The sequence below is a fragment of the Ictidomys tridecemlineatus genome, chromosome 1, assembly GCF_052094955.1.
Source record: "Ictidomys tridecemlineatus isolate mIctTri1 chromosome 1, mIctTri1.hap1, whole genome shotgun sequence".
In the NCBI taxonomy this organism is placed as follows: domain Eukaryota; kingdom Metazoa; phylum Chordata; class Mammalia; order Rodentia; family Sciuridae; genus Ictidomys; species Ictidomys tridecemlineatus.
This window is the reverse complement of record NC_135477.1, coordinates 179,767,165-179,780,131: the sequence shown is the minus strand read 5'-3', so window position 1 is coordinate 179,780,131 and position 12,967 is coordinate 179,767,165. Positions and strand designations below refer to the sequence as shown.

The following is a 12,967-nucleotide window of genomic DNA, read 5'->3' as shown; positions in this document are numbered from 1 at the left end:
GCCTGTCTAGAGAGTTCAGGGAAGGTTTCAGAGACAAAGTGTGGTATCCTAACTGGGATTTCAAGAACAGAGAAGGAGTGGGGGACTTCTGAGTAATTCAGGATGAGTGTGAAGTTCTCCCCTGGTTTCAATGTGGACAGGATATGTCAGCACTTCAACTTCTTCCCACTAGGGGGAGCTATCCCCACCTCATGGCTACCAGTGATCTCTTCATGGAGCCCTGGGAGGTGGCCTTTGGGGGGAAGGTCTCCCACCTGTTCTGAACCATGCTCATGGCCATCCAGTCCACGGGGTACACATTCTTCCCGATGAGGTCCTTGAACATGATGAAGGTCTCCATCAAGAAGTCCTGAAAGAGTGGAGAAAACACACCAGTCATTGTCCTTGCAGGTAGGAAGTGACTTCAAGTGCCCAGGTGCCGTGGGCTGTTACAATGTTTCCTTTATTATTATTTTTTTATAGAGAGACAGAAAGGTAAGGGGATCAATTCTTCATTGAAGCTAATTCAGGGAAATTCATCGCCATGCATTGTAAATAGAAGCATAAAAGTTGGCTTCTGAGAGGCTCTTTCGCAAATAAGTAGAACATGAATATGGAATAAGGAGATAATCTCAAAATAAAGCACTATTAATTCTGTCTTTAAGAATAAAGAAGTAAATGTATTCATCGATGTGGCAATTTTATAATCATCTTCCCAAATATGTATTTGAGCAGAAAATAATCGACACCATATGAACACATCTCAGGCCATTTAGCAAATAAACTATTATTTAAATGAGCATCTAATTAGCAGTGGTGTAAACACAGCTATTTCATCTGTCACACACACACACACACACACACACACACACACACACACACACACATGAGCAGATTAGAGGGAGCATAGGAACCAGGACTCTCCTTCCCTCCTTTGGAGAGGTTCAAAGTGACTTCAACACACTCCCTCAGATTTTGCAGTGGGACAAACTTGGCCTCCATCTTTGCAGAAAGCAAATTCAGTACAAATCCAGATAGCAAAGACCCAGAACCTGTGACCTTCTTGAGCTGGAAGTAATAAAAACCATATCGCTTGAATGCTTTAGGTGAAGCCTAAAATCCAGAGGGAGTCCCTTCAGAATTCTTTCCATAAGCAGTGGTTTTCAAATCATCCTGACTGCAGAATTCTTTGTTCAAAGGAAATCTCACCTGGAACCTAATATTTGAAATAGATAAAAGTAGATGGGCTCTGTGTGTGTGTGTGTGTGTGTGTGTGTGTATGTGTGTGTGTGTGTGTGTGTGTGTGTGTGTGAGAGAGAGAGAGAGAGAGAGAGAGAGAGAGAGAGAGAGAGATCAGAGTGCAGCTAGAAAGAACATAATTTGAAAATCAGTGCTTTAAGATAAATTGCCAAATTCTGGAGATGGCATTGGTTCTTTCCCAGCAGTCTCTGCTTCTAGGAAAAATGACCTCAGTGTTCTAAGTCCCAGCTTCCACATCAGCAGAACGGGGGCAGCATCTATCCCCAAGGGTCAGCACGGTGACTAGGTGCACCTGGGAGCTTAGCACAGAGACTTGGCGCCAAGAGCTCCTTAATGCTGGAGATGTTAATGGCGGGGATTGTTATTCACCCTTGATGTCACCAGGGCAAGTGTGGCTCTCGTCCCAGGCACACCCCCTTCCTAAGGGATGGAGAAGGCTTCTGGCTCACAGATGGACCAAGTGGCTTCTGACTGAGAAGATGCATGTAGTGTGAGGGGCAGAGCTGAGGTTCAAGGTGGACCTCGGGCATGTTGGTCCTGTACTGCAAGTGGAGCCTTTGTCAAGAAGACTGTAGAGCTGAAACAGGTGACTCCTAACACTCATGTCATACTGCTAGGAGAATCAGATAAGAAAGTGCATACGTTCAACAAGTAAGAATTCCCTTCTCCACCTTCCTTCCTGGGAATCGTTATCAAAAATTAGGAATCTGGTTTTCCTATTTCCATGTCCCAAGACATAAAGAACTTGGTGGGGGTGGGAGAAAAACTGGGGTTATTCTTTTTATTTGTCTTTTGAGTATCCAGAAAAGGGTTCCATTTCTTTCCAACTCTACTACAAAGAGGAGAGCTTTGGCTCACTGCTGGGGGTGGGGGTGTTGGCTCCCAGTCATTCCCTGAGGAGGGGCCACTCTCTGAGGGTGGTCCAGGCTCAGCACCCTTGGTCTTCCCAGGAGAATTAAGAGAGCTCCTAGCAGCAGGACTCCTGCCCCTGGAAGTGGTGAGTGACAAAGGGCCACACTGACAGGAAAGGGTCCTCTGCTACACCCTGGGTCAGGGCAGTGGGTGGGTCTCTCTGTTGTATCTGCTGCAGAGCCCGATGGCCATGGGGCATGGGGTGGTGGTCCTGTAGCAGCTGAGTCCTGAGAGGCTAAAAGAAGCTCAGGGATGGGGATGTAGCTCAGCGGTAGAGCACTTGAGGAGCATCCGCTAGGCCCTAGCTTCCATCCTCAGCACAGAAAAGAAAGAAAAAAGAGACCTGGGCTCAGGGCAATTTCTTCTATGCGCTATCATAACCTAATACTAGCTATCTCTCCTGTGTACTCACAATGTGAGCAACACAGTGCTCCCACCCAAGCCCCTCAGCATACCCTGAAACCCAATCAAATTATCCCCACTTTACAGATGGGGAAACTGAGGCTTATGAGAGGTTCTCTTGCCCCTGGTCACACAGCTAGCTGGTGACAAAGCCAGGATTGAAATCCAAGACTGCATGACTCCAACTCTTGCTCTTAGGCTGCAAGCATCCAAGATTCACCAGCACCTATTTATTGAGCCACATCTAGATCCCATGGTAGATGTCCGTGACTCAAGTCTGATATGATTGAAGACATGTTCCAGAGTGAGAAATTCAAGAGACAGAAAATCAGACATGCTCATAAACACGCCTAAGACCTGTGGGGACGTCTTTGGGTCCTAAACTCATGAGAACCATGAGAGCCAGGTGTCACGTCCTGCCCACCCGCCCTCCATCCCCAGCGTCTCTCAGACTCACCACAAGATCTGAGCTGGTGTGGAAGGTCTCGATGTAGAAGGAGTAGTGTTGGTCACCCATCTGGTTTAGGATGGCCGTCATACATGCCACGAAGTGACTCTGCAAGACATAAAGAAAAATACCACGGACGAGTGAGAAAGGACCATGGGATTCATCTCTCCCATTTCCTTGACTCTAACCTGGAAAATGCTCAACCTTGCCCAGCAAATGTCACAGAGCCGTCCAAGGACAGGGACTCTCTCCGCACTGGATGAGTGTGTGAAACTTGCCTAGGGGTAAATGTCTCCTTACAGCGCCTTCATGGAATCAGCCTTCACTGAGCACCTACGATGCCCCTGCAGCAAGCACCACAGGTATGAAAAGAAGAGCCGACACGGGACCTCTCCTGCTGCTTGTACTTTGGGAAAAGAGCAGTGGTGGGTGTTGGGAGATTCAGCCGAGGTGGGGCTCCTGTAGTCGGTTTCACTTTCTGTTAAATAATTTTACATGGGAAATCCCAGTTATCTCATCTGTAAAGTGGGGCAATCATCCATCCATCCACCCATCCATCCATCCATCCATCCATATCTCCCATTAGAGAATTATCAAAAGGATCTGATAATCAAAGCAAGTTATTTATTTGTATGTACCAAGGTGCCACAAGGAAACCTGTTCTGTAGAATTGACATGCGCTAATAAGCAAAAAAGGATCCACTGGATCTGAGACCACCCTGAAATCCCATTAAGGTTCCCTGTGGAGGGACCAGTTATTGGATCATTATGAAGGAGCCAGAGAAGTCTGCAACCTAGGGTGGGATGAGAAACGAAGGGATGGAGCCTGCTGTCCAAGAGTTGATGGTCTCATTGGGAAATCATGACTGAATCCAGGAGAGAAAAAGTTCAAGATCCCGAAGGATTCAGACAAGAGGGAAACCGAGGCGGAGAGCTGGAGAGGTCTGGAAGGATCCCTGGGAGCAGAGAGGCAGGGAATACACTCTTTCACGCACCATAGACCTCAGCTTGGTCTCTCTTGCCATCTCTCTCCCAGACTGGCAGGGTCAGCTTTAGGGTGTGTCTTCCACTCATGCTAATATCTACAGGCAACAGGAGGGAGACCTGGTCAAGGAAGCACTGGCCACTGAGCCAGCAGCCACGAGAAGCTACTCTGTACCACCCCTAGACGATCCCCGGGGGGCTGCCATCTTGGCCAGAGGTGGGTCCGCTGTGGTCCAGCCCAGTGCAGACAATTGGAGATGGACTGGCACTGTCATGCCGGTGTCTCTAGGGACCCCCACTCCAAGAGTCCTTAGAAGTTTTATGTTTGGAGGCTGTAGGCTTGGAAATTTTATGTTTGAACCCAAAACTGGGGCTGGCATCACACACTGCTAACCTTTGTTTATATAAAAAGAAGTTCTTTTGTTAAAAAATATAGCAAACATTAATACCTGCCGATGGTTGACAATTTTGTTCCCGTGGTGGGGCAGCATCCTTGGTGACCCCGGGAGACCCCTTTTGCATTCCTCCTCAGGAACCCTTTAGGGTGATTAAATGTCTTTGAGGCTCCTGTTCACCAAAGTGGCTCCCAAAGATACAGATTGTCCTTTGCTTCTGGGTTCTTTTCAGTTGAGATCGACTGCTTCCCCTGCCGGCAGGACCAGCTAGGCAATTTGTGGGGCTCAGAACAAAATAAAAATGTGGGGCCCTTGTTTAAAATGATTGAGGCTTTCAAAATAGCCCTGTGGCCTTTCTAAGCAAGGGACTCAGTATGATTAAGCGGGTCACTCACACAGGAAGCTAGCCCAGCTGGCCGGTGACCCCCACCTTAACCGTAAATGCTTAGGAAACATACAGATCTGGCAGAGAGCCCGACACCGGGGACTCTCAGGAACAGTCACCAGTCTGCTCCATGGAGGGGACTGGCAGCGTCTACACGGGGCCACACCCCCTGCATGATCTGCAGCCAGTTCCTCTCTCCTGCTCAGGCAACAGCGGGTGGTGAGTTTTGAAATTATTCACCCTTTCAACCCAGACTGAACAGCCCCAGCACTGCCAACTTCACCAGGTCCATTAAGTCAAGAAATGAACTTACTTCCTGTGTATACCTCTGGCCAGCTGGATGTAAACAAAATCCTAGGGCTTAAAGGGTGTACAAGTGTGTGCGCGTGTGTGTATGCGCACCACGATCCCCTGCCTCCTCTACTCCCTCCATCTCCTCTCCCTTCCTGGAAGAATTCCGCCTGTGGCCACTAGAGGGCCGTTCTCTTCACACAGTCGCTGCTGTGCAGTTTGTTCGGCTTATTTATTCCTACGTGAGCAGACCCACTACACTTCTTGCATATAAACAGTGAAAATTACAATATAAAGACTTATTTTTTTCCTTCTTTCGGAGTTATTCTGCTGCTGGTCAAAGCCTGGCTTGTTGTGCAAGGAAGGGGGGACATCTCCGGCAGGTAATCCCACTGCTTCAAGGTAAGAGATGTGGGAAGGTTTTATTTGTGTGTGTGATGGATGATCTTCTAAGAGAAAACGCTGTTCGCCTCTTGGACGATAGTTTACTTCTAAAGCTTTGGCTTAACGGAGCGCTGGGATTGTGAGCTTGCATGGGTGTATGTGTGTGGGGGGTAGGGGTGAAAAGCCCACCATTGTCACAACTGCTGGCTGCCCCAGATGCATAGGTATGGAATGCTTGTTATTGTCAATGGCTCGATTGGAAAGGGGGGAAATGCAAAAATTCAGATCTGGGAGCTAACTTTGCTTGGAATTACCTTGGAAAAGCTGCCTTGTCTGAAGCCCTGTTTAAGGAAACTTCTATGCTTCCTTGAAAAAGGAAAAAAAATCAAGGAGCAGGATTGCAGTTCCTATTAGAGAGAGTGACCATTTCATGAAAGAAACCATTATCATTTTATTAGGAATGGGTTAGTGTGGTAGAGATTGTGGATCGCTCGAAATTACTTTTACCAGCTTGTTAATTTCTTTGTTCCAACTGCCACACAGAAAACCCCAGCTGGGTGCCTTTTCCTTTCCGTAGGATTAGTGGTGTGATGTGACTGAAGTTTGCACAAGTTACCTGCATTTGGCTGTTAGTGAAAAATGACAGTGTGTGACTTCCAACTGCAGGCATCTCATTTTCCTACTGTAGTACCTAGCCCACTGTGGTATCAGACCCCTCAGAAATCATACCAACACCACTGATTGATACCCGAAATGGAGCAAGACACGGGTAGCAGGTTTCTGCTCAGGAAAGGCTCTGCTCTGCCATTTGAATTTTCAAAAACCACTTTGTCACAATGATAGAAGGATGGAACAACATTATGCTTCTCTGACATGTATCCCCTTTCCAGGTGTATCCTCAAAATGGCAACTCTGTCTTGCCCTTCTCCCCTCTTACAAGTTTGGGACCCTGCTTCTACATCACCATGACTGAAAATTTTAGAAGGAATTAGATCAGACTGCATCTGCCCTAGCAGTTGAGACAGCCCTAACATTGGCATTGCTCAAACTTTATAGCAAAGGAGCTCGAACTCCAAGCCCATCAGCAACCCAAAAGAGCAGTATAATGCTGTGTGGGGGCTGCGGGGTGGGGGATCCCTGGTAGTCCAGGCTAGCAAGAATCTCCCTCTTCTCATCCCTGGCAGAGATTCTGAAATGGACACATATTTACTACCAAGGCACGAGGCAGCCACTCATCCATCCCAAGCAGCATGCCAGGTGCCTGGATAGGAAATTGCTTCTTAAAACGGAATACCAGTGGGACTTGCATATTAAATTCCAGAGAGAAATTGAATCTGAGACTCTGGGGCAAACCAAGCAGAGTCACCTGGCTCCGATCGGGGTTGGTTTAAAATGTGGCTAATGAATCACAGCATGAAGAGACACGGTTTGAAACTAGGTCAAACGTGTAAAAATAAGTACAGTCATCACGGGCACTTGGCTGATGAGGGCTCTGACGCGGCAAGCGGCGGGGTTTATCTGCCGTGTAGGACCCTCTTCTGCATGCCGAAGTGATCAATTCTCGTAATTAATTCAGCTCATCAGTCAGTACGTGGGGAGGTTCGCGCACCTGGGAGAGAGCTGGACCTCCGAGGGAAACGGTGGGGGTCTCTTCACTACGTGGAGGCAAAAGAGAAGAGAAACCTCACACCATGTGGCCCAAAATAATTAGCTCAGATACTGAGTGATTTCCATGTGGAGAGTAGCCCTCCACAAACCCCGGCATTCACTTCTTTGCATGAAAAAATTGTCCTGATCATCATATTAATAATGCCAATAGTTCAACATTCAACTTCAACATATCTATTTAACATCCTCTAATACAAATGCAAACACACACACACACACACACACACACACACACACACACACACAGGACTCCTGCAGTACTCAGTGCAGAGAGAAGCAAGGAAGACTCTATAGGATTTGCTCTACCTTGGAAAATAAGCCAAACAGGGGAGAGGGGCCCCAGGGGCTGAGGAGGCACCCCACACACCTGAGGTTAGTGGGAGTGAGGAGATCACAGAGGGAGGGAAAGAGCAACTCCGGGAGCTTGCTACCCAAATGCCAACATTACTATGCAATGCCAGCTGGTGACACGTTGCTATAGTAACTTCAAATAATGTGCACGACCAAAATAAAATAAAATATAGAAAGTGCCAAGGAGAGGAGACGGAGGAAAGTTTGCAGGCCGAGGGAGGCTCCTAGGGAGATGGAAAGTTCTTCCCAGGGGCTACGCTTTGGACACTAGAGGTGGACAACACGTCCCTCTCAGGTTGCTTCTCTGCTCACCCCTTGCCTGCCATGTGGTTATGTAACGGGTTTTATTCTTGGATAAAGCTAGTGCTGTCTGTGTGGTGATCTGGGACTGGAGGTGGGAGGGACGGTGCCAGGAGAAACAAGGACTCTAAAACCCATTCATCTTAGAACTTCGTCAGGCTGCTCGAGTTGTAATTTGGAGTACTCTTCAGGGCAGCCAAGGTGCACGTTCTCTCCTAGCAACCACCAAGTTCCAGACACCATGCTAGGTACCAAGGGAGCAGCCGTGAGCAAGACAAAGGGCTCCTATCTGGTTCTGCCAGGATGTAGTGTCCAGAGTGAGCCCTGGGAAACAATCGGAGTTCAGACCTCAGCTGACCTCTCTCTGGTCGTGTGACCTTGAGCAGGATCTTGAACCTCAACTGCCTCATTCGTTGAGGAGGAGAAAAACATTTCTTACTTCACATGGAATAAAGGGTTAAAATGAATTCCTGTCAAGAACTGAGAATGCAGAAAGCCCCCAATAACTATTAGCTAGTTTTATTATTGTCTTGTTGCCGACGGTGGTCCAGAAAAATTAGGCAGCTTAGCTAATTAAAATTCCTAACCCCAATGGAGGAAATGATGACTCCGTCTACCCATGGCTACCTGTGGACACATCAAGTGCTTGCAGACGCAGCTCGAGGGCCATGTGCCCTTCAGCTGGGAACAAGCCTCGGGTTGCAACATGCCTCGAGTCCAGCTGTTCAGTAAATCGAGTGTGTGCCTCTCGGAGCAGAGCATGCTGGGAGAGTTCTTTTATTTGGGGACAGCGCTGGCAGGTAGGAAAAGTGACAACAGTGTCCAAATTGTTCAAAGGCAGGAAATACAACTGTCTTTATTGAAAACTCAAGTCTCCCAGCTGTTTGACCGTAGGAGGTGGCTGTCACTGTGCCGTGACGTTCTTCAGCTACCCCGGGGACCCTGCTGTGTGACAGAGTAAACCAAGTTACCTTTCTGCTTGGGGATGTGGTTTGTTGGGAACAGAGTCAGGGGTTTTGTGTGATTTGCTCCATGTTAAAGGGGCAACATCACAGGAAAGCGGAAAGGTGCTTCCTGGATGCTGTGTCCTCTGGATGTCCCCTGACATGTCCTGTCTATGCACACAGTGCACCAGGAGGGTCGGCTGCAAGCACCCTGGCCTGACACGGTAGACATTAGAGATGGGTCAGCTCTCCAGGCTGCAAGCACAGTGTCCCCTCAGAGAGCCATCCTGGCTGACCAGGGGCAGGAGGAAGGCCTGGCGAGGCTCATGGGAACCAAGGCTAGGCGAGGAGCTGCGTCCCCTCAGACGCTTCCTTTGAAGCCCACACCTCTGGCCCTGGCTGGAGCCTGTGCTGTGGCTCTGCAGTGTTAGAGCGCTTTAAATCTTCCCAGGGACACAACGGGGTGTTCAATCCTGGGGGAGAAGGTGGAAGGAAAGCAAGTCCCATTCCGCCTTCCTGGTGCCCAGGTCTCTCCCTTCATCTTCTCCTGACTCCTCTTGGCAATGCCACGGGGTCAGCTTTCCACCCATTTACAGAGGAAGAAAGTGAGATGCAAGGAGGCCAAGCAGGCATGCCAGTGTCTTCCCGGACAGGCATTTAGGAGGTGGCAGGGCAGGAACTGAGAGCCGGTCCTTCTCCCTCTGACACTGAGTTATTGTCTGGCCCCTGTCGGCACCGGAAAGAGACCTAGATGTTCTTCACTGCTGTATCTCTAGATCTAGAATCAAACTTGTACATTGCAGGGGCTCAACAGACATTAGATGAGAAACTGAATTTACTGTAGTATCTCCTATTCTACAAGAGTGTCTCCTCCAGAAACTCTGAAAAGCCTGGGGTCATACGTTGACCACCTTTACTCCATTAAAGGCCAGAAACCCAAGAAGTTTTTGCTCTAATTCTGGCCTTCTGGTTCCTTAACTAGGGCTGGCTTCTTAAACCATGTCCCTTCAAGCTAGAACGACATCACTCTCTCACACATTACTTCATCCAACAAGTATTTCTTGAGTACCTACTATGTGCTGGGCATGGTTCTGGTGGTGGGTACTCATCTATGAACAAGGTTCACAACAGATTTGCTCTTGAGGACCAAAGTGATTCATGCTACTAGTGAAGTTTTATAGAGCGATGGAAAGATGGAAGGGCACTATTTTCAACAGAGTAGACAGCAGCCTCTTTGTACACTGACGTTTGAGTTGAAAACTTGACTGCTGAGAATGGCTGACGCAAACATCTGGAATGGCATCCTGGTCCAGTGAAGAGCAGGTGCAAAGACCCTGAAGTGGGGACGTATGGGGCTGCCTGCAGAGCCTGGAGAGGACTGAGGGGGTGGTGAAGTATGTGAGGAGTCAGAGAGAGGAAGGAACAGGCAGGAACTGGGATCCTTGGGTCCTCGGGGATCAGGGTGAGAGTCTGGATTTTGTTCTAAGTGCAAAGGGAAGCCCTCCCTTGGGCTTTAGGAAGCGTGCTCTGGTGCAACGTGCTACCAGGTTGACTCTAAAGAAGCAGTTTCAGTGCCTTAGCCACAAGTCCATCTCCACGGCCCTGTTGGAGTTGTTCCCAGGGTTGTGGGTCTATGGAATGTGCAAACTCTATTCTTAGTGTTGACACTTCTTCATTCCTGTGGTGCCTTGCTCCTAGCCAGCACTTCTCATGAAATGATAATTTTGTAGGAGAATCTGGCTCTCTTCTGGAGGAAGTGGACATGGATTCTGTTTGTTGTGTGTAAATTCCATTTATGTTCAGGGTCAGGGGCTCATTGCTCAGTCTGCTCCTGGCTGTTCCCCAGGAGTCTGAGTCTGGGGGAGCAACCTGAGAAACCAGACACCCCCGTTCTGAACAGAAGAGAATTGCTGTTTCAAACTCCATCTATGGAGGTGTGGGTGTGGAGGGTCACAAATTTGATTGCAAAAAAGAACAGTTTCAGAAACAAGGATTTATTCTTGGTGCACACACCAGTGTGGGCTTCCAAGCTTCATACTGAGTGTTTTAGGAGAGATTATGCAGGAGAGTCTGTTTTGAGTCCTGGACCATATGGTATAGTCCTCAGCTCACACCTCCCTGGGAAAAATCAAAACCAGGAGCATCGCCAGGGTGTGGGCCCTGGCTGCATATCCTAAGCAGCCCCTCACCTTCTCCTGCAAGTATGTGTGTCCAGGTAAAGATAACTCCAAGGTCCTCCTTCCACAGAAAAAAAGCCTCACAAAAGGATAAGTCTCAGGCAGGAGGAATTGTGGGCTAAACAATAATAACTATAACTTAAGTAACTAAAATAACTATAGCCTAAAGGGTGAACCATGTTTCAGATACTGTGCTGGGTCCTCTGTTTCCCCATCTGTAAGGACATTTATGTAGTGATAGCAAGGGAGGAGAAGAACTTTCCTCTTCTACTTCTAACTCTTATCTATCGAGGTGTGGGTCTGGAGGGTCACAAATCTGCTCGCAGAAAGAATAGTTTCAGAAAGAACAGCTATCATCAGTGAGACATTTCTGTGCTAGACACTGCTGAGAAGCACACTGGTGATCAGAGCAGCTGAAGGTCATTGTGTACTTGCTACTGGCCAACTGTTGGACACGCCTGACCCTTTTCCTCCCAACACTCAGTAGATGTTGGTGATACCATCTGTACTTGACAGATGAGGAGACCGAGGATCAGAAAGGTGATATGACTGGTCTAGATCAACTTGACTCCAGACTTCTTTTGTTTTCTTAAGGGGAAAAAAAAAGACTATTGCTCTATAAACACGAAATAAGCATTAAAATTAAGATTAAGCAATACCTTGAAGCACAAAGATGTGTTTAATATGCTCATTTCAATCCTACCCCCCTACCCCCGACACTGTCAAACAAAACTTAACTGTCAGGAAACATCACCCTGGGCATCTTTTGTGCCTATATAGAGAAGGAGGAAGGGAGGGATGGACAGATAGACAGACAGATGGATGGATGGATGGACCAAGGGATGCCTGCATGGATGCACGGGTAGGTGGATGCTGCGTGGTGCCAGCCAGATGATGCAGGCAGACAGACAGTTGAAGAGGCTGGGGACAGAGCTGCAGGGATAGAAGTGGCCCTCTTGTGACTGTGCTCTGGGCCTATGAATCTCCCTTGACTTTAGGCTCAGCTAAGGACACATCTCCATGTTCTGCATCGCTTGGGGATCTTAATGACAGGAAGGGTTCTGTATGGGACACTAATGTCCTACACTAGGAAATGCCCCTGATTTCCCATAAAAGCAGCTGTGCTGGAAGGCTTGGATACACCTGGGTCCTGGGATCAAATCCCAGTTTGGTTTGGCATTCTCTGGGACATGGGACCAGTGGCATGACCTCCTTGAGCCTTGGTTGCCTCTTTGTGATCGGGGGATGACACTTTCCACCTCTGCTGGGCCGCAGAGAGGGTGAAGTCAGAAGGTGTGTGCGGAAGGTCCCACAGAGGGCCTGGCCCTCAGAGGTCTTCAAAGGATGCCTCACAGTCTCACCCCTTCCTCACTGTCCAGGAGCAGCTGCCATCCTCTGGGACATGTGCAGTTGCTCTGGGTGGACTCTTGGAGGAAGATTTCCATCTCCTGTGGGCCAGGGGAGTTGTAGTGAGAATATGGATCTATGTGGTCTCCCTTGCCGGCCCCACTAGTACAGCTGCCATGTTTGAAGTGGTGGGGGCACAGACAGTGAATATGCTCGCAGGCAGCCAGGCGGCCAGGCAAGGGCATTTTCCAGGAGGGAAGAGTACTCTGGGCATAAAAGAATTTCTCGAGTGCTTCGCTCAAGAGGAGTGAAGAAGGGCAGAGGAGATCTTGCTCAGCTCTGTTTAACCTCAAGCCCAGCTTATCAGCCTGCCTCTCAGCACCTCCTTCTACCTCCCCACATAGGTTTGGCTGTCCCTACTGCAAGGGATCTGCTAGCTGCAGCACACTCAGAGCAGGGTCCAGTGACAGATTATTGGGAGAGGGTGGAGGTGGAGGTGTGATCTTGGAACATGGCACCACTCAACTGTGCATGCTGACCTGGAGTGTGGCACACTGGTGGTGGGAAAATCTGTCCCCCTTTGCAGACAGTGCCCCATTCATTCCCAATTCATCAGCTAGTTAGCAAATATTTACTTATGTGTCTACCTAGCTATGCCAGGGAGATCATGGTCTACACCCCAAAGGTCTCAGACTAACAGGGAGATTCTATCTGTCTGTCTGTCTGTCTATATTTTTCTA

The 12,967-nt window shown here is 48.6% G+C and overlaps 2 protein-coding genes across 2 annotated transcripts in view; one reads left to right on the top strand and one right to left on the bottom strand.

The window, feature by feature from the left end:
- Window positions 1–12,967, bottom strand: part of Dock2 (dedicator of cytokinesis 2) — a 406,997-nt gene that overhangs the window by 102,134 nt on the left and 291,896 nt on the right. Inside the window, exons 28-29 of the mRNA XM_005334135.5 lie at window positions 3,011–3,109; window positions 255–349 (exon numbers count right to left, since the gene is read on the bottom strand). Of these exons, the coding sequence (XP_005334192.2) occupies window positions 255–349; window positions 3,011–3,109 (194 nt within the window). The remainder of the gene's footprint in view (window positions 1–254; window positions 350–3,010; window positions 3,110–12,967) is intronic.
- Insyn2b (inhibitory synaptic factor family member 2B) overlaps window positions 4,992–12,967 on the top strand; it is a 107,766-nt gene continuing 99,790 nt past the window's right edge. Inside the window, exon 1 of the mRNA XM_005334134.4 lies at window positions 4,992–5,458. The gene's annotated coding sequence lies outside the window, so the exon portion shown is untranslated. The remainder of the gene's footprint in view (window positions 5,459–12,967) is intronic.